Raw genomic sequence first — 22,646 nt, forward strand, 5'->3', positions numbered from 1 at the left:
CATTTAAATAAAATACCAAACAAAATGATAAAATAAAAAATACGGTATAGACTGAATATTTCTACCCGTGATATATTGAAAAATTGAAGATCAACTTTTGAAACTGTTTGCTTCCAACGAAAGTTGCGACATTACTTTTGGGCACATGGCGTCATCTTAATGTACTTGCAACTTGTGACTAGCGAATAAGGAGACACATCTTCCGGCCTAAACCATACTTTGAACGTGAAGGATTTACGAAACGTATACTAGTGAATAACACCTTATTTGGTGATAGATATAACTAAATTCTCCTAATGAAAAAGGCCAAACGTGTATACAGTAAATGATACCGTGAAAATCAAAATAAGTCCTAACAACTTTTTAAGAGTGATTGACAGATGCATCAACCCGTTAATTAATTTAGACAGTTTCTAATTTGTTTTGGGAATGCATTTAAAACAAAAATAATAATACGTGTGTATATTCTAATAGAATGTCACTATTTACACTCGTGAAAATATTTAAGGATTATTTTATTTTCTGTAAGCAAGCGCACCAAGATATAATACAAGTGTAATATTCAGTTACCTCAAATCAAACTTCAAAGTAAAAAATAAAACAAAAATATTCTTTATATTTACACTACGCAGCTCGGTTATTTCATGCAATATTAGAAAAAAAAATCAATTACCTTATACACACCGCTTAAACAACGGTGAGTTTATTAGAACAGCCAAATTAAACCTAATTAAGCATAAGGTTACGCTGCAGTACGTGTGAATGACGTCAACAGTTAACGAAGTAGTTCGAAGAAAATAATGATATTTTTAATATTTTTTACTAATATTTTCCTATAGTACATGCATCGAAGTGTATCACAACTGCAAATAGTAATGTTATTCTGCATGATGATCAACGAGTAATAAATAGTGAGAAGACCAGACTGGCTTGAGTCTAGGGCGGTCGCGGGGCCAGGTCGTCAAGACTGTAATAATGTCATTTCAATATTCTTCCATTTTACCGAACTCAATTCCGTAAGAAGCCACGATATCTTCCAGAATGTTCCGGTTCAGTCCGGCTGACGTAGAAAATTCGAATGAAATCGACCGCAACTGGATTCATGATGTCAATACAGAGTGCAGGCGACAAGATTCCAATTTCGCGTCTGTTTGGAACAAGGTTTCTTTACTCTTGAAGTGCACCCGGAACGAAAAGAATATTCAAATATGTTATTCTATGTAATCGCCAATGAAGAATGTCACAATCCACATCAAAATCGATTGACCAAGTGCCGAGATATCGCACATCGAAGTACGCGATTTGCACCTGTCGGTCGACTGCTAATCAGCGCATCGGTCAGTCACGCTGATTTGGGACTCTTCAGTTTATGACGTCTGAGGTTTAACGGAGTTAAATGTAGTGGCAGTCAGCAATAGATGCGATCTGGACATGAGTATTAAGATTGAAGACTTGCCCACAAGAAAATGGAATCCAACCCTATTAGTTTGAGCCTTTTAAAAGAACACGACATCAGCCAATGTTTTGATTATGTGTCATTTTATTCACAAATAAATATTCAAATAAACATTCATCGACTTTCTCTCCCGTTGTAAAAAAAATACTTCTACAGATACAGACTGCTTTTTTATGTACATGTCATGGTCTCATGGCTTACCGACGATTAAATGCTTAAGAAATATACGAGTATATCTACGATCATTGTCAATGAAATTACGTAAAACTGCTGCACAGCAATTATATTCAAATGAAACGTAAGGATTGAAATATCTTAACACGATACAGGACATTAAACTACCGTTCATGGTTAGCTAAAAATTCAAATGGTTGAAGTGTCATTTAACCATTTTCAACATTGTATCCTGGAAGCACATATTTACAATTATCGGAATATAACTGAGTGTGTTTAAAATTCAACATATTGTAAAAATAGCTATTACGTTCAGAATTGCATCACCCATTTGGAATATATTACCACAATCTGTTGTAGAGGCAGACAACATACTACATAAGAAAACGTTATACAGTAAATTGATGAAAAGGTATTAAAGGAACTCATGTGGATTTGCATATATATTGTAGCTATAGCATTTTCAGTAAAATGCATTACTTTATTTCAAACGTTTAATTTATGAATGTATTATAGGTTATTATCAAAACCATAATTTCAGCTCCATTTTTAATAGTGTAACACGAAAAAGACAGACAATTAAGTCAATGGTGAGTAATTATAACTAATACTAAAAACGTGTTAGACTGTTATGTAAACCCCTCGCTATGAATAATGGGTAATAACATTTATTTATATTTGTATAAATAAATACATTTATATAAGTCTGTAATTGTTTGATTATTATATGATGAGAGGGGCAGTTGGACCCTCTCGTCTTCCATTTGTTTCTGGTTATTATGGGGATGGGCTAACAATGAGGGGTCAAGAAGGAGGTCCTTAGTTGGGCCACGTGATGGAAAATTCCCAGGACTTGACTGACCTCTGGTCATTTTGGCTGAAGCGATAACAGCTTTTGATTGGTCAGCCAATCAGCAGGCACGTAGCCCAGCATCCGGACCTATCACTGAGGAGATTGACCCTCAGCAGCGTCACCTCCATTTAGAAAATCGAATGTAAAAATTTATCTTCATTGATGGAAGTTTTTTAACACTTTTGATTTCCCACCCTTATGCCCACCCAGTGTAACATGTAAAGAATTGTCAATTTTAGATTCCTTATGCTTGCTAATATGTATATACCAACTTTTCATCATGTTGAAAATGGTATCTTGAGGTTACACAATCTTTAATAATTATTGCTGATAATTATTGCTTTAAATCAATTATGGATGCATTGTTTGTGTAATATACATGTCGTGCCTATTTTTTATTTCGCTAATTTATAACTTGGGGGTCTGTAATTGATTCGTCATTAATAAATGACCTTTTCAACACATATTATGTCTTCATTATCAATTTTGATTGTTTCTTAACAGCAAACTAGCTGTGGTCACCTAGCTCGTGTATAAGACAGAGATGAAACAAAGTGCTTTATTAAATGACCTATCGTGAAGTGATTGGGATCCTTGTGATTTACTTTCCAGTCTTGTGTCGCAAGTCATGACTTTAAAATGTTTATACAGCCATCTTTGGACAATTACGTGTACTCGACTACGAGTGGATTAGTATACCTCTAAACAATTACAAGGTGTGAAATAACGGTGTAAGCGCTTATCACACCTGTCACAGCATCACAGGTATCTGTGCTTTCTATTCGGCGTATTGTTTCCTTGCACATCAAAGTTGTTCCGAATTTATGCTCTTACAAGTTGTATGTTAAGTTAGCTTGAATTTTTTTAATTTCGTTAATACTATAGGAGATTCATATTTTGTTTAAATTTAAGATATAGTTTTATATATGAATTCAGTGAGTTTCGTTTTCTCGTTTCGTTTTCTCGTTTCGTTTTTCCTACCAGCATCAGAATTCTAATAGCAAAAGTTTGCCAACGAAGTAATTAACCTAAGTTGGCTCATTCATATCACGTGCTATAAATCGTGGAAAGCCACTCCAGCCAAATGGCCTTCGGTAATTGCAAATTGAACATCCACGATATTAAAAGTTTAGTCTTTTAACCTTTTTTTAAAAGTACTAACCTTCATGGACAAGTTTTATCACTTTTGTACTATTATCCGAAAGTCCCTAGATAGCGGTGTCTTCAAGTGGATTTGCAAAGTACCAATTGCTGTTTCACATCATGTATGGATTGCATTTTAAACTTCTATTACTGAAAGTATTATGATCGAAATCAAAATGTGTATGCAACAACCCATTTCCTCATTATACCGGCTTTAAGCAGGATGATGTAAGTGGTTAGATGTTATAATAGAACATTATTCAAATGATGCATTATATGTATACGGACCGTTATAATAGAAAATTATGTCGCAAATATAAATTACGTTGATGATATATAATCATCCATCGCTAACGATTAATGTACAGACAGACTGTCAACGAAAAATATCGGCATATCAACACAGCCCACGCCAGACTTCATATCGCACAATGAAATGGAATGTTTTTAAATGAGATCATGATGTCCATCCCGTGGACTTCAGCAACTTGCATCACTCGAAGCATTTTGTTGCCATTTACTCAAAATTGCTGAAATCGTTATAAAACTATCTAAGTATATTGAATATAATATAAATCTACAATTGAAAATTAACAATTTGGAAATTCGCGTTTATCATATTATCTGCTGGTTATATGGTTAGTAGAGATAAAACATAGTTGCTAAATCTTTAGGTGACTTTGAAGGGCTATGTAAGCTCACTTTTAGATTCTTTATAGGACAATCAATATAATCAACCTTGTATGAAAACAGTAAGTTTTCAAAGAAAGAAGCACATTTTTTTCCAAACGGGTGTGCCAAAAAAAGCTGTTGGAAAGTCTACCTAACAAACTCGCTATTTTCACCTTGGTTTTATTTTTAGTCATTAAAGAAATATACTCCATTAAAAACCATAACTTAGAAAAAAATCCTTTACTTAGAATTCTGTGTCCATTTTATTAAAAATGTCGAAGGGTTTCTTAAAGTTTATATTGGTGAATGGTAGTAATATTTGGCATATCAAAAGTTTCTGGAAAGTCTCCCTGGTTATCAATACTAGTTCCTTTTACAAACTGGAACTATAATCGTGATTTTAGACTGGGATTAAATCAGTAGATGCCTTTTCCATAGGAATATCCTCAAACCTGTCATTTAGATAAGTGTGGTTTTGACATCAGGGAATAAAGACATGTAAATTGTTTTCAGTTTAGATATTAAGCTGTACACCAATCTATTAATTATGGACCTAATTGTAGAATGCTGTGATGCTGATTTGACTCATTTTCTGGCATATTCATCCCCGATATCCTTCAGTATTTTAATATTCATATTTCATTTAATGGAAACACTCTCTCGATTATTCGAAGCTTTTCTGAAAATTTTTGACTTTGTCATTGTCACTAACAAATTAATAATAATCTTCAAAAAAATTCAAAACTCAAGTTTCTGGTGCCATTATATTAATTAAGCATTTCAAAAGAGTATGTACAGCTTTTAGTGCATCTACACACTTACAAGAAACAAGTTTAGGGGCCCCTTGGTCTAACGCCAAGGGACATAACTCCCATGAAATAAATGGACAATAAATTAATTATATTAAGTTGTATAACCCTCATGAAACCTAAATGAAAAAAAATGTAAAATACGAAATAATTCTATACATAAATTAAGCTTAATATTTAGTTACCTTATGGGTGGCATTGTATATTATACTGTATATCAATATTGTTTATGCTAGGGGATCATTATCATCATGATCAGTTACTTCTATAAATCGTTGACATTTTATGCCATACACCAAGCGAAATGAACATAAAATATTTTTCTCTATTTCTAAGACTCCATAAACAAAGTGATATCAACAAGTTTAAATAGATGCCCCGAATATTTACTTAATTGTTCGTGATTTAAAATCCAATCAAACTTTATTTGTTACACGCTTGACCATATAGTTTATAATATGTTTTGCCACGTTGTGTCCATTTTGAGTTTTAATTACGGTATTGTGTGTATGTTTCTATTATCTGTTTGTTATCATGAATTTTGCAAAAACTCTACAATTGAAAGCTGAATATGTTCTTCATTCCGATCTTAAATGCTTCAATATGACAATATTTAATCTAAGCAGTGCAGTGTATTTACCAACTCCCTCCTTGGTAGAAAGGCAGCACTTTTAGAGCTTTGTCAAAAGAGAAAATGAGTGGGAAACACTATTTTCTCTGCTACCACCTCGAGAAAAGTTAAGACCGCCTCATTTCAATAACATGCATTATTTTTATAGAGGAATACAAATGTAGAAATGTAACAAAAGTAATCTCGGATTCAATATTGCGTTTTAAGAAAGCGCAAAATACATATACTAAAAAGTTCCGTACTAATTAGTTGAAAACTAAGTCAGCTTATCGTCGAACAAGATTAAAATGCTGAACCATAACTTAAAGAAAAAATAAAAGGATACATCGCAAATATGTCAATTGGATTTATTTGAACATACATGGAGGTTCAGATCTTCCCAGCATGCTACTAGCCCAATTTCTGGATCTTTCCCCTCTTGGTTACTGCAAAATAAGTCGTTTAAAGATTAGAGAATAGGAAAGGGTAATTCTTATTAACAAACTTGATGATCCCTTTATCCAAGCATGCTATTAACCCATAATCATGATCCTTTGTTTTTTGAGAGAAAGAGGACACCGAACGGGCCATGGTTGACTCACCACATCTTCGAACCAGTGACACCAAACGGACGATGGTTGTTTTACCACGTCTATGAAAAAGTGACACCGAACGGACGATGGTTGTTTTACCACGTCTATGAAAATGTGACACCGAACGAACGATGGTTGTTTGTCCGTGTCTTCGAGCAGGTGACACCGAACGGACGATGGTTGAATTACTATGTCTTCGAACAAATGACACCGAACAAACGATGGTTGTCTGTCCGTGTCTTCGAGCAGGTGACACCGAACGGACGATGGTTGAATTACAATGTCTTCGAACAAATGACACCGAACAAACGATGGTTGAATTACCATGTCTACGAACAGATGACACCGAACAAACGATGGTTGAATTACCATGTCTTCGAACAAATGACACCGAATAGACGATGGTTGCCTCACAATGTCATCAGGTGAAATACAAAAGTAAATTGAATACTTCTAGGACCACACAACACGAATTGTTACACATGAAATTTACAAATGTTATGAACTTGTCAGTTGGATGCACAAAAAAATCATATTCACAACGCAATCATTTCCTAATAATAACTCGAATTCCGCCCAGGTTGTTGACTTCGTCCGGAAGGTGCACAGGTACAGGTGTATATGTAATAGGAAGGCGTAAAATCACCTGCCTGCGCTTAGGCTAGAACTAAACTCCAAGCATGACATAGTAAGATGGACTATACACTCCAATTTTACGGTGATAACTTTAATTTATCTTCTAAATCAGAATGTCTGTTACTCAATACTGGTCTGACGACACGAAAATACTCAAAAAAGAAAGTTATCTTTGACGAAGGATCGAAACGTCATATTCCTATTTTCGTATAAATGTATATATTTATGATATTTTCAGTATGATATTATTGCTTTATTAAAATGACATCAGTGAAACTCTTACGAGGATTTTTCACCACACATACGTTAATCACATATTGACACACACCAAGGTATTGCAGCGGCGATTTACAAAGAAGATTTGCCGTTATATTCCATACATTTCCCTCTCAGGTTGAGTTTTAAAACGTCTTTTAAATACATATTCTGTAATCGTTTTCAAGAAATAAAGTCGGAAAGCCTCTAATTTTGTCACATAGAAACGTGTACTGAAGTTTATTTAGTGATCGGAGATGTGCCGTTTACCGGTCCGTCTGCGGGTAAGCCTCTTTAATTATGCCGAATTTAAATCGAAAGTTTCTCCATACAACTATTTAGGGCAAAAGTGTAAAACCCCAAAAAAAGAAGATAGAAAAAACACAACCGGGTTAAATCCATGTTTAAAAATAAATGGGAAGGTGTACTATTAGTATTAGTATTATTATAAATTTTGAAAACGGAAGAGGAATATGTATTATTGATATTGTTTATTATTTGGAAGATATATTAAAAACTAAATTTGGCGAAATCGATGTTTCAAATAAGGGCGAAGGTGTATTACTATCTTTTTTTAATATGATAAACGTTGATATTTCCAAAACGTAACAGCATAATGGTGGTGTATCCTGAGGAACCTCTACCATCATATATTGGTTCCGAGACACCTGTTTCTATTCAATAATGTAAAGGTAAAGTATCGGTTTAGAACTCTAAACTTTGTATAGTCAAAGTTATTTGTGAAAATGCTCAGCGATTGTTTCGAAACAGAAGTACATGTCAATGAAATACAGTTGATACATACATTGTATGGTTGTTGTGCACTACAGGCTCGGTCAGTTTTTATCACTGTTTATTAACATAACTCACTGGACACAGGTCACTAGAAGTAGGGAAACGTCAGGATCCTCACTGGTCATTTACCGTCATAACTACGATTTTTTTGTCATTTTTACGAATCGCAATTGACAAACATTTCCTAATTTTCTAGTGCAACTGGTATAAATATGGAGGGGAATCGTCCCCGAATCATTCTCAATCTTTACTCCTCAGCGAATCATACCAACGTGAAGGTGAGTTTTGTTTGCCGTGTTAACATATATACAGTTCTATTGTCTTGTAGTCAGATCTTATGAGTATTTACCGTCTGACTATATATCTCTTAGCACTTCAACAGGCTCGATTATTTTTTAATCTCTGAATGTCTATTTCGCTAAAATTGATGTAAAACCCGAGACTATGTTAACGTAATTCAGACACTTGGTTTTGGTAAACATCACTGTTTAACAACATATCATGTTTTCGTTATTGTATTTGTTTTAAAGTAGTAACAAGCTCCCGATACGTTGTTTCTTTTTGCTCGGTATATTTCATGTTCCTGTGAATATTTAATGTCGTATGTAGATCCTATTATCAACAAAATGATTTTCATCAATACATTTTCAATTTGTTTATTTTTTATGTATCACTTGTACAAAAATATCAGTAAATAATATACATTTTTGATTAATTATTGATTAAAATCAGTTTCTAGTTAAACTGGTGTAATCCTGGAAATAGTTATGTGTTCATTACAGTGTATTGTTTGGTGGTCATATCCTTACAGCAGATATCTCGGGAATCAGTATCTAAGGGAACAACCAACGAATTGAAAAAATAGACTTTTGAAACACCCCCTGTGTATAGGGGGAAAGTTGAGCCAGGGATAAATGTCTGGCAGCCACTGATTGGCCAGTATATTATGAAGTTACACAATAGATATGTAGCCTGATATGTAACTTTCCATAGGAAATGTTGATATGAATTTCGTAAGTCCGATTGAATTGTTTTGTTTTTTTTCAAAAATTCAGGTCATATTAATTAACAGGTAAACATTTCAGATTTTTGAGAATTTTTACTGCGAAATTCACCCATTTTCAAAATGGCTACCCTGGACAAAGTTTCAGCTAAAGACCCAACTGTTTTTGTGTCATATGAGACCCCAAACTTTTGTTATGAACCATAATTGCCAAATTGAATTCAAGAATTTTAATCATATACTCCAAAACTTTCACACCAAATTCTATTGAAAAACAATTGGTTGGTTGGTCTCTGTAAACGTCATTGTGATGAAAACAAGAAACCAGATATTTATTAAATTAAAGTGTTTTATCCTATTTCGACAAAACTTCAGTACTAAACTGTCACCATGTTTTAACTGCAAATTTATTTCATATTATGCTCCAGGTCCAGGAATTACAAAATATCATTTTTGCTGTTATTTGTGTATGTTACAGTCCCTACCGACCCGACACCATGATGAAGGTATTGTTTCTCCTGTCCTGCCTCGTGGCTTGTGGGCTCTGCCATTACTATGGTGAGTATTCATGTAGTCAGGTCACACTACAAAAGCGGCACCTGTTATTTCCTGTAGCTGATAATCTGTTACATCATTTGATTTCTATTTTTTTACTTTGTAAAGAATATATAAAAAAAAAAACTACGAGACAATTATTCATGTTCATTGATCTTTATATAAAATCCAGTAAATATGTAGATAAGTAAGCGGATGACTACTAAAAGTATCTTTTTCCTATCATCTTTATACATTACGTCTCCAGCTTACCACGTGTTTTGTTTGTGTATCATTGTTAGTTAGATTTACTAAACAATAAACCATTTATGGCAGGAAATTCCTTTGGTAATGGTTTTGGGAATGGATTTGGGTCATCACGATTTGACGATGGATATGGACAAGATCTTGGATTTTCTGGTTCGGGATGGATTTGGATCTGGATTTGGATCTGGAGTTGGATCTGGATTTGGATCTGGAGTTGGATCTGGATTTGGATCTGGATTTGGTTCCGGATTTGGATCCGGATTTGGATCCGGTTTTGGATCTGGATTTGGATCTGGATCCGGATTTGGAAATTTCTACGGCCGAGGAGGAAACGGACAAGGAGGAAACGGACAAGGAAGCTTTGGACGTGGATACGGAAACAGGGGGATGAGGAGAAGTCCTGTAATTGGTGGATATTAAGACAGCAGAAATTCAAGGTGAAGGCAAAAAATAGTCCTTTGTTCTTTTGATCTTATTACTGTTTTTCTTGTTCGATACCTTTTTTGAACTTGTTACCGGCTTTCATCGTTCATTTCATATTGTTGTTGGTTTTCCTGACTTGTTTTGGTAATGAGTATAATATAATACATAAAGGGATAATCATTACCATCAGTACATAGTCCACATTTAAAAAACACAAATATATAGCTGTGAAAAGGAAATAGTAAAATCAGCAATGATCTTTCTGTTAGTTTAGTAATTGAAATAATATTATGTCGAACAAATTTTTAATAAGAAAAAATGTAAATGTTTATCTACAGGTATGTAGATTGATGTTAAGCTTAGCAATTGATTAAAAATATTCCCTCTTTCTTTACAGATTTATCTCATCCAGCATCATAGATCATCTTATTTATTGCGTCATTATAATATTTCCCACTTAATAAATTGTGTTTCTAAACAGAAATATGTTGTTATTTTTATTAAAATCGCGAAAGGTTCAGGGAACTTCTAAAATCATAATCACCGCAAAGGTATATTTTTCTGACAGTAATATATTCCAAAGATGAATATCAATATTTGAAACCGCAAACCTTCTGATGATGATGGGAAACACCTCATTACACATATTATAGATTGAATAAGGAGAAATAAATGTTATAAATTGTTTTTGTTTTTAAAAGACGTTATTTCTTAATTTTGTCCATGTAAGAAATAAATATGATTTTTGGTTTGTATTGTTTAACGTCCGATCAACAGATATGGCTGTGCAACTGGCCCCTCGTGACTTCTGATTCAGAAACGAAAACGGAACTGAAATGAAAAACATTTTCCTTGCTTCACTAATCAGTATGTTGCTTGGGTCAATATGGTCTTAATAGTACAATCAAGGAAGCTATCGTTACCATTTGATATAAAATTGTGATAGATTTTAGCGTTTTGGAAACGACGTTCTTTATTTAAACGAAACCCAATTTGGATTAATCTAATTCTACAAATATGTTAGGCGCACTGTAATCTCCTGAACGAATTGTATTTCAATTAAAATCAGTATTCTTAATCATATCTATATAAATCAATATTCATATCATCCTTTATTAATATCTGGTAACCATAGATAAAAGTTACTTCGTGTTGTCAAATGCCATATCTTACTCTAGGATAATGGAGAAAATACGAAATAGTATTGCCAGTATTATCGTACAAAAAGGAAAGTTTCCGTGGAAATCGTGACATATGTCTGTTATTTATCCAAATTATTTTTGATGGACATTGTGTTGTTTTTGATCTCCGCGTATATTCTGATGGCGCTAATTGACATACTTATATTCGTTTTGTCGGAAACATATTTTATCATTTATTCTGAGTGATGCCTATATAATAAAGTCGTTTAATGGTCCCGATATGGTATAGCACTATACACAAGTACTCCGTGTGCTTTTAGAAATACCAAACACAAACATTACAAAATTGATTGGTGGTGTTAATGTACTTCTCCTTCCATACTTTAAAACTGGTCAGCATTCCTGAAATAAACAAAAATGGAAAACTGATAGACTTATCCATTTCTACTTTCTCTGACTTTATATGACGATCTTTTGTTCAGCTTGACCAGAACAAATACTGAATAACCTAATCGTAGACCTGTGAAAAAGCTTTATTTGGCACATTGACGACGCATACCCAAAACGAAGCGTATGTCCTTAGGTATCAAGTAGGCATCGAAATCTTCTCTCGTTCTCAAAACTCCATAATTGTATTCTGTTTTTGTGCGGTATCTTTATTCTATCGTCAGAACATATTTTTCCCTGCATTATGGGATCCGGGATTAGATAAGAAAACCTCATTTACAAAGTTGTTAGCCGGTCGAAATAGATGGAGGAAGGATTTTAATAGATATCTAAGTTTAATAGATTTTCTGGAAATCAGCGTGAAATGGAATTAGATTAGGGAATAGACAACCTAAGTTAGCACTTTGCTCAATTCCATATCGAAATTTTCGGTTGCTGCAGTGACCATCTTAAACTGGTTATGACCATTTTGAGTTTCCTGGCTCCCCTTCCAATAGCCAATAGCATCATTGACGAAGCCTAGAAGGACGAGACAGCCAGTTGGACCACAATGTGTTCATCGACGTCGTGGTGAGCGCTGTTCTGAAGCTTGCGTCATATGAAGACGGTACAATATCAGGGTTTGTAACATCCCCGTAACAGTCAAGGTCATATGAAGATGGTACAATATCAGGGTTTGTAACGTCCTCGTAACAGTCAAGGTCATATGAAGATGGTACAATATCAGGGTTTGTAACATCCCCGTAACAGTCAAGGTCATATGAAGATGGTACAATATCAGGGTTTGTAACATCCCCGTTACAGTCAAGGTCATATGAAGATGGTACAATATCAGGGTTTGTAACATCCCCGTAACAGGCAAGGTCATATGAAGATGGTACAATATCAGGGTTTGTTTGGGGTGTTTAAACATCCTCGTTACAGTCAAGGTCATATGAAGACGGAACAATATCAGGTATTCATTCAAAATGTGTGATAAACATTTACCTGGGTTACAACAACTATGCTTACACCAAACGAAGCGTCAGAATACCGACAATATGTTCGGTTTTTATTCACATTTTAGACGGGATAAACATTCAGAAATTAAATTCTCATATAAATTGCCTAAGAGAGAGTGTAAATATATACTTCAAACGCACCGCAAAGACAGGTACTTACCTAGAAGTCTGTACGATTCGGTGTCGAGTAAAGAATGGTTCGGAGATGGTTCTCCTCCATATTTATATTTGTGTAAGCCTGGATCGTGTTCAGAGACTGAAGCTTGTTTGTTGCAAAAAGATGACTCGCAAATTAAAGACAACAAAAATTATATTGTTGTTCAAAGGTCATTTATTGAATGACTGATGAACTCTTGCGAGACCACAATATATCATAATTCAACATGAATAATGTTTGATGTAATGGAAAAAACAGAGTGTATTTACAGAATATAATGATGTAGCAACAAAGATGGGGTACAAATGATGGCGCCGATGATGAGTAATAGATACATGCAATGGACTGTACATACAGTACATGCATGTACATCAATGTTCATCATCACCCCATCCAAAGCTCTGAACATGTACATGTAACTTAATAATATATAGCTATAGTGTGCCCAATACACAATGCTATCATAGAGTGGACAGGCACATCGGTATCCTGGCCCCACATATGAAATGAAGGCATTGACATTCTGAACCACATATCTGTAATAATACAATTAACAAATTGATAATGCAATAGATAACCAATCTGTAAGGAAATGCAATTTTGAGCAGGCAGATTCTGACCCGAAATACATAAATAGGTTAGAATTAATGATGAACAGATCGATAAGGACAATACGTACTCATAGTTACATGTGATATAATATATATATAATTGTTAAATGAACGCTTGACCTCACCTTCGAAGAATTGAGTGCTATCAACATATTTTCAGCTTGTTATCATACTTTCAAGTATGTCAATTACGATTCGTAAAAATGACAAAAAATCGTAGTTATGACGGCAAATGACCAGTGACGATCGTGACGTATACGTACTTCCAGTGACCTGTGTCCAGTGAGTTATATTAGTAAACAGTGATCAAAACTGCCCGGGGCTGAACTATACGATAGTCATTCAATAGGTAGAGAATGTGCCGATGTCCGTTACTTATGTATTGAAACAATAGTTGAACTGATATATATATACCAACATTTTACCTAAACATCAGCTAAAAGGCGAAATTAAATTCATAACAAAATTATACATGTGACATCTTGTAGAATTAGAGCAGGTGTTTCAGAAACATATTTTAGTTTAAACAGGTATCATTTTTACATACGCACGTATTTGAGATTGTAACCAAATAAGTAAAAAAAAAATTTTAATGTGGACTTTTACAATTTTCCTCTAGCATTACTGACGATTCCTAGAAGAATGAAACAGGCATGAAGCAGTTTTACATTCATTATTTATATTAATATATTACAAGCTTTATCTTTTGTTCTACTTCAGCTATAATTAGTTTCCAGTAAGAGAACCACTGACATCATTGTTATTAGAAATATAAACAATAATGATATATCAATAGTAAAATACAATATCAGAAATACCAGATTCAATAGCCTTAGACCCTTTTTCATACACAGTTTTTGTCTTGTATATTCTCGTATCGTCAATTTTGTATGGTGTATAAGACATTGTAATTCAGTAATATAAATCATACATTTTCCGTATATTACGAGGTGTTTTAGTTCGAGCGCCAGCACTGGCAGGGTTTTGTTCATTTCTCATTCACATGCATATGTACACGTGTGTAAACAACCTGCGCAAATGTCGAGCTATACCTAGGAAAAGATTACAGAACATTTTGTATATAACGAATTTCTTCGGAACATTGAAACACTTCATTATTTCATTAATCTCGCATAGAATTTTTTTTTTATTTCAAAATAGCAAAAACAATCTGGAATAAGGTCCTGTAGAACATGTCTGGTAGTGTCTTTCATTTGGCAGGATTCTTAGAAATAAAACAAGGCTTGTCATGGGCGTCATATTTATTCTTTGGTATATTTTCGAGATGGGATAGTGAAGGCACTGCTAACCCGTATGGTGTCGTTTTTCTACTAATACAAACTTGAGGGAATTGAACATTCCACTTCATATAAACACTTTCAAAGTGGATGTGGAGTGAACAAAATATTCACCATTAAACAGTTTTGGGTTGTTTTTTTCAAAATTTATTGAAATCGTAGTAGAAATATGTGGTACATAAAACTGAAGTGGAAGTATAATCCAGACCTCAACATGTACCTCAATGCGATATGTTGATGAAAGGCGATGGATCTGGATATTTATTCAAACCGACCTGATACCACTTGGAAATTATACAACATTAGTGAAGTCTAAAGAAGGAATTGAAATAGTGTATTGCCTTTCGTTTTCATTTTAAAGTGACTTGTTGGTGCTCTAGTATTTTATGGTTAAGTAAAATGTCTAGGATTTATAGAACTAACCACTGTCGCTTTATTCCACTAACGTTATTGATATACGTAAATAATTCTATGTAATGACCGACATTTCAATGTGTGGCTTCAACTCTCTCTGAGATTGTATCTTGGCCAGAAAGTGCATGGATTTGAATAGTTTGACAGTGACAGTTTTGTTACAGTAACATGTCCAATTTTGTCATTTGTGAGCTGACTCTTTGATATTTGAGATTTTATTATGGCGTGTTGACGTTGTGGAACATGTTGTGTCGTATTTATGAAACATCACATGCGTGTTGGTGAATCAAATTTTATGTGATATTTTTGACAGATATAGGCGTTATATAACGTTAAGTGTTTTCAGACGGAAACAAGTGTATTATTATGAATGACGTTCGTTATCAAATGTAAACATGCTGCGGGCGACAACCGTCGGTAATGACCTGTACAATGTACTTTTAGGATATGCGTGTGTTAACATACATTTATATATAACATATACATATATCACAAACATATTTTTATCTTTTCAGTGTAAAGCCTTAAATTGATACTAGATGGTCAGGGTAATCGTCTCGTTAATTAACATATTATTTACGATATTATAAACAATCAATTATAACTGTTTATTGCAATTGTGTAATTGGCCACTCGGATATTTTGTTGGTTCTGTTACCAAAGTATTGTCACTATAAAAATGTTTAAGGCAATTTCTGCAATCTTTAAAAGGACCCGAACAAAGTGTACAATATAGTACATGGTTGCACTTTACAAACTTCCAGTACAGCCGATTTGATGATTTCAAATCTGCAACATGACCAAAGATGTAAGTTAAATACATCATTATGTCATTACAGTCTCCCGCTGGTGAAAACATTTGATCAAATGTTTTGTTTATTATCGACCATTTTGACATAGGTATGGCCCTATTTACTAAGAAGTTTCAGAAATTTTCTTTTCGCGGTGTTTGTTTTGCGTCGTGCGATATCGAGCTTAAATTCCTTGTTTGAATAATGTTTTATCACAGAACACATTTAAATATTTGTGTCTTCATTTCTACAAAAGGTATATGTACCTATACCACCTTTTATATATTAATTAAGTAACAGATCGAGTGTATGTATTCAACACAAAAGCTCATGTACGTATACCACATTCAGGTGTAAATTAGTTGCAGATAGAATATATGTATTCTACAATAGGAACATAATTTTGTAACAGATAGAATATATGTTCAAGGTTCAGGTCGGTTTAACACTTTAAGATGTCAATTCAGTAACAAATAGAGTATTTGTATTCTACAATGGACATGTAAGTTTACCACCTTTAGATGTAAATTTGATACAGATGATATATTTACATTCTGCAAAATGCTCATGTACGTATACCATCTTAAGATGTAAATTTGTTAACAAATGATATATATGTTTGCAACAAAAGGCACATGTAAGTATACCACTTATACATGTAAATTTAGTAACATATAGAGTGTATGACTAATAATGATACCGCAGGTCAAGTATTTAGAATTCCGGAAGGGAAGTCAGGAAAATCAAAATGGCTGCTACGAAAAACAAAAGTTATTGTTTTGACGGGAAAGTCCATCAATACTGTTTGCATATGTATTGAATTTTATTTTAAATTTTTAAAGTGGTTTTGTGTAATGTCATTATTTACGGAAGCGGTGAGGGGATATGTATTGCTTAAGCATTACTTAGAATGAATGTTGAAATACATTTTCATTCGATAAGAGTATTATCATATCTCTGTCAATTATCACCAAATGCATGACTAAGTCATCCCACAAATTTCGGTACATAATTGAGAACTGATGAGGATGCAATATTTTCTACGCCTCTCAAGCTCAATAGAAAAGTCTATAACATGTATAATGCGGTTTATTCTACTTGTGTTGTATTTCTCCGCCAAAAAAAGGATAACTCATTATTATTGAAAGGTGCAAATACCTTGTAAGTGAAGGTGGTAGGAACTACTGGTGGACCTTAGTCCCCGAGGTCAGCCTTAGATTGGAGGCCACGTATCAATTCATTTGAACAGTGGCATGCAATGATGAAACACCTTTATAATACAACCTTACTATATCCATCTCTCAATATTTATAGAAAGGTGTTAATATTTGCGCATTTTGAACATTTTTTAATGAAATTAGATTACAATTACAATAAGATTTCTATGAATGACATCGATTTAGATAAAAACAGTACATCTTTATATTTGCATATTTGAATTACCTCCTAGAAAAAGTGTTGTACCAAGCTAACATCAGCGTGTAAAATAGATATTCTACATATGTAATTTTAATATCAAACGACCATAGCTTGTTCTTCTTGAAATTAGTTGAAATTACCAATACTAATTATGATATTATTTCCTGAATTAAATTTACATGATCATATTAAATGTGATTGAATTTCTTTCAACAGGAAGAGCAAAATAAAGAAACCATTAAAATTATAATGATATAGTAACTTAAATTCAAAAGACAATCTATTCATTTTGTTTTAATCAACTTTATTGCTTTTTGAAGGATCAAACGGTTCTTAGTCTTGATATTTGGCATGTAGTGTTTTTGATCAGAGAAAATGGTTTTATTCATCATGAATGAGATCTTGTTTGGTATTTCATATACTGTTGATGACATAATTCAACAAGTGGAACCGTTACTGATGGTCCAGGAAAGATTTTCAGGGGCTAAATTTTCTGCATCCGTTTTTGTTGTGGTTTAAAGTATTTCTTTGTTTTCATTTTAATTCCTCTTCGTGTCGTTTCAAATTATCCTCCTAATTAACACACTTAATCTCATAACAGATATTGTGGATTCAGGTTTAGATGTGGGTTTTTTTTTCAACTGAAATTGTTGTATGCAAATCGCACTCAGGTGCATTTGTAAGTTTACCATGCTAACACAAAACACGTCGATGAATACTTGGATCAGGAAAATCCATTTGGGCGAACACTATCTCTGTATGTTCATAGGGCGAGAACACAGGTAAATAATACATTATACAATCATCATACGTACGGCTTGAATTATCTTGTTTCGAAGATTTGAGGGAGATTATTATTTCCATTATGAGTTGAAGAAAAAACGCATTTTCACAAATACTAAAGCTCTCTGCCATAATCGTATATATGATTTTTTTTATTTATCTATTTATACACACAATTCACTACCGGGATCTTTTCACAAGGTCTCCGTCACAGAAGCTATTCTTTGTACATAGCTTGATCCCTAATTGTCTTTATATGGACTTTATAATACTTCTGAATATTTCAAAAATGGCTTTAGCGTTTCAAGTGAACATACGAAATTTCCAATTTACATATGTGGATTAATGGCAATCAATCATATTTCAACCTTTTGACATTACTTAATATCAAAATATCTGCTTAAAATTGGACATTGCAATGAAATACATTCTCAACTTCCACGTTAGAGAAAGTCTATACGTCATACTAATTGTTCGTTCATTACCTTTAGACTATAATTAACCCTGTCTCTTCTCTTAGACAGCTAGACGAGTGTTTGCATTAGTATATAGATAAAAAAAAACATTCCGTTTAACAAAAACATTTTATTACATGAAAACAATCATTTTTGGCAATAAATTAAATGGCAAGTTATGCTGAGTATGATGAATCTGAAAACGAAAAAGGGGAAAAAATTAAAATAACTTTCAAGGCTATTATCTAACATGTTTACCAGTGACACGTGTATTTTTTCAGCTAGTTGTTCAACATAAAGTGCACATGTGGATCAAGGATTTGTTTTCCCTTTAACGGCTACAATATATAGATAAGAACTGAGACAATTTAAAGCGTGCGGTTAATGCTCCTCCTTTTTTATCATCATTATTCGGCATTTACTGCAATGATTACTACTGTGTATGATAATAATTCACCTTTAGTGGTGCTGTTAACTTGTTTTTCCTTTTTATAGGCCTATGTTTAGTACTGAATGATAAACTTTTTTGATTTTGTAAATTAGGAGTATCTGCTACCATATGAATTCGGGCAATGAGCAATGACTTCGTGCTTTACCTTGAAATTCTATTGTTTAATATCCACCAAATACGGAGCCTCGTCGTCTCATCCACCTGTTTCCGTAACCACGTCCATAGCCTCCAAGACCGTATCCCCCACGACCATAGTTATTTCCGTATCCGTTTCCATATCCATATCCACCACCAAGAAGTCCAAGACCACTTCCGAATCCATCGTCTAACATTGATCCCAAGCCATAGCCATAGGAATTTCCTGCAATAGATGTTTTCGTTATGTAAAGCTATATATGCAAACAACAACAATGTCACAAAATTATAAAAATAATTTTGACTTGAAAATGATTACCAATAGATTCATTGAAGCGAACATATCTTGAAAATAAACGGTCATGAAAATAGATTTACATTAGCTATTTGGTCAGTCAGTTTCATTTAAGGACGTGTGAGGTTTGGGGGTTTGGAGGTTTGGGAAACCGGGAGTACCTGGAGAAAAAACATCGATCTACCGTCAATACCAGACAACTGCCCGTGTGTTTCGAACTCGCGACCGAGAGGTGAAGGGCTTGTGATAAAGTGTCGGGGCACCTTAACAAACGCCGCCGCGATCCCTAACTTTAACCAAGTCGTAAGGCTTATTTATAATATGCGGAGGTCATCATATATAAGTAACGTAAACTGGGTTGTTTTTGCATCTTAAAATATGAAAAATTAGCCGGTTTGTAAACAAGGAAGGAAAACCTTTCAAATATAATGTAAGCAGCGTTTTATTTTCTAGAGTCTAGGATATCAGAATAAAATTAGGACAAATGAAATTGTCATCTTGTTTTCTAGAGATTACTGAATATTTCTATATTTTTACTACTGGTTATGTTAAACGTAAGTGGTGTAGTGTGTACCATGTGATTATATGTTGATGTGTAAACATCCACCGCATCTAGTACTCACCATAATAATGAGTGCAGAGCCCACTAGCCACGAGGCAGGACAGGAGAAACAATACCTTCAGCATAGTGTCGGTTTGGTAGTGACTGAAAAACACCAAAGTTTTATCATTAAATAATACTCTGAATGATTAATTAATACTTGATTTTATCTCGCTATTACAGACGTCTGGTTCGGTTAATTAACAGGTAATACTCCTAAATAATGCATATGTCAACTTATTGATGTATCGGTATCAAAACAGATTATCAGTTAGCGATTGAGATCAACTTCAGAATGACTAAAAATATTCCATAAACTAGTAAAAGAACGAATATGGAACGATAAATAAACGTTTAACAACAGTTTAACACTATATATATCTTTCAGATACATATCTTAGTAAAACGAAAAGACAGAATGAGAATACCAATATGTAAACAGAATCATTATCCTAAAACAATAGAGAATACCGCCTTATCAACCAAAATTCTAACATGAAATTGATAAAACGAGGGCAATATATCAACAAAAGATCTCGATTTGTATGCAGACTCTTGAAAAAGAACAAGAAGTTTAAGATCGCTGTTCCCGAACAACAGAACAAGCAGACAAATCAACGAGCATCGAATCAGTTTAACTGACATCGATCAATGAAACAACATACTGTCGTACACTGATAGTGTGAAGTGCGGTTGTAATGTTGTAACAGCATGATGAAAATACATGAAAGATAGTGTCACATTTCTATCAATTGCTAGAATTTCAATTGGTAATTTTTTCGTTGTGACAGTATGGATTTATAACAACAATGCTCGAACGAAATATAGCATCAGGATAACGAAAGAGAAACTTCTGTTTTAACAGCAATACATATTAAAAGAAATATAGCGTAAACATTTCAATAGATAATTATGTCTTCAGTCGTAAAAATAATGATACAACTAAATATAACGACAAAATTCAGATGACAATAGAAATATACATATTGTACTCATAAACACACTCCAACAGGTACTTACCTAGACGTCGGTACGATTCGGTGTCGAGTAAAGATTGAGAATGGTTCGGGGATGGTTCTCCCCCATATTTATACAAGTTGCACAAGGAAATCAGGAAATGTTTCTCAAATGCGATTCGATAAAACGACAAAAGCTCACAATAATGTTGACGAATGACCGGTGACGATTATGACTCATCCATACTACTTGTGACCTGTGTCCAATAAGGTGTATTAGTAAGATCAACAGTGATCAACCTGGGGCTATCTAGGCTACTACGCAACTGTCATGGAGATGTGAATGAAATGATTACAAGTAACGCAGTCATGTTTGGAAACCAATCATAGAAAAGTATTGATTAGACATATATATATGTACTGTTAAAAAGAATAACAAAGAATGCATTCTTGTTATCAAAACCGTAGGTCGGTCACATCTTATTCGACGAAATACATATAGACAGGAAATTACACGTCCACAATGGATCCAATCAATGTCAAATAATAAATCATAAACTACGTGTTGTCATATGTTAAGTCGTTAGTTCCACTTAGTCATTATGGTAAGTTGTAAGCAAACTCTGAAATTTACTAAAACAAGTATATACAGTATTTCAGAAATTGTCTCAAAATTTCTCTATATAGTAAATGATAGTTAAATTGCATATGCAATAAAGTTCAGAATTACAGCATTCCTAACTTATAGAGTCGCTGGACCGTACATTTTCGGTGTTATTCTATGAGTGATTAGCGCGTTGAGATATCCAATAATGATGTAACTATCTTCCAAAGTTGGTCAAAGTTGAAGATATACATTTTGAGTAACAGATCTAAACGCAAAACTTTAAAATAAAATGTTTACGACGACACCACCATGTTTGTCGCTGTTGCCGCTTTCGCGACTTTTCTTCGAAGTTTAGACAGTAAAACTGCATAATACTTATGTTCCATTATCATATATCTTAAATCAGTTATGCAAAGTGCAAAAAGCGTGGGAATAAAAAAAAAAAAAGGATTCCACAAAAAATCTGTCTCAAATACTAACTATATAAGATGCTAGTAATATAATCTAGCATGGGTCTGTTCAATAAACAAGATAACTCAACCCGAGTGTAAGAGTTTAGCCAGTCAGAACGAGGCTTGACGAGTGCTGACGAGCCAAACTCTTACACGAGGGTTGAGATATCGCTGTTTGTGTAACAGACCCATTTTTGTTTATTTTTCTCACATGCTTGAAAGCAAATTTTTTATGAAAGTATTGCATCGCGCCATCTACAATGCTCCTTTTAATATGCGTCAAAATTGATGACGTCATCATTTACGACATGGCGTAAAATGATGACGTTACGTTATTATTTACCCCCTGTGTGGGATGGATTTATCTTTTCCCTAGCACACACGTATGTGAGAAAGACTATAACTCTA

The 22,646-nt window shown here is 33.8% G+C and overlaps 1 protein-coding gene and 1 long non-coding RNA gene across 2 annotated transcripts; one reads left to right on the forward strand and one right to left on the reverse strand.

Moving 5' to 3' along the window:
• Positions 1-8,100: 8,100 nt before the first annotated feature.
• On the forward strand, positions 8,101-10,755 carry LOC117333900. Its single transcript, XM_033893318.1, has 4 exons — positions 8,101-8,274; positions 9,478-9,557; positions 9,870-10,237; positions 10,621-10,755. Exons 2-4 carry the CDS (start codon positions 9,497-9,499, stop codon positions 10,753-10,755), a joined length of 564 nt encoding a protein of 187 aa, XP_033749209.1. The 5' UTR covers positions 8,101-8,274; positions 9,478-9,496.
• Positions 10,756-18,851: 8,096 nt separating this feature from the next.
• On the reverse strand, positions 18,852-21,374 carry LOC117334397. Its single transcript, XR_004534142.1, has 4 exons — positions 21,244-21,374; positions 20,246-20,328; positions 19,338-19,553; positions 18,852-18,937 (listed from the first exon to the last, which is right to left on the reverse strand). It is a non-coding gene; the product is annotated as an uncharacterized LOC117334397 (long non-coding RNA).
• Between the last annotated feature and the right edge of the window lie 1,272 nt (positions 21,375-22,646).

The sequence above is a fragment of the Pecten maximus genome, chromosome 9, assembly GCF_902652985.1.
Source record: "Pecten maximus chromosome 9, xPecMax1.1, whole genome shotgun sequence".
NCBI lineage: Eukaryota > Metazoa > Mollusca > Bivalvia > Pectinida > Pectinidae > Pecten > Pecten maximus.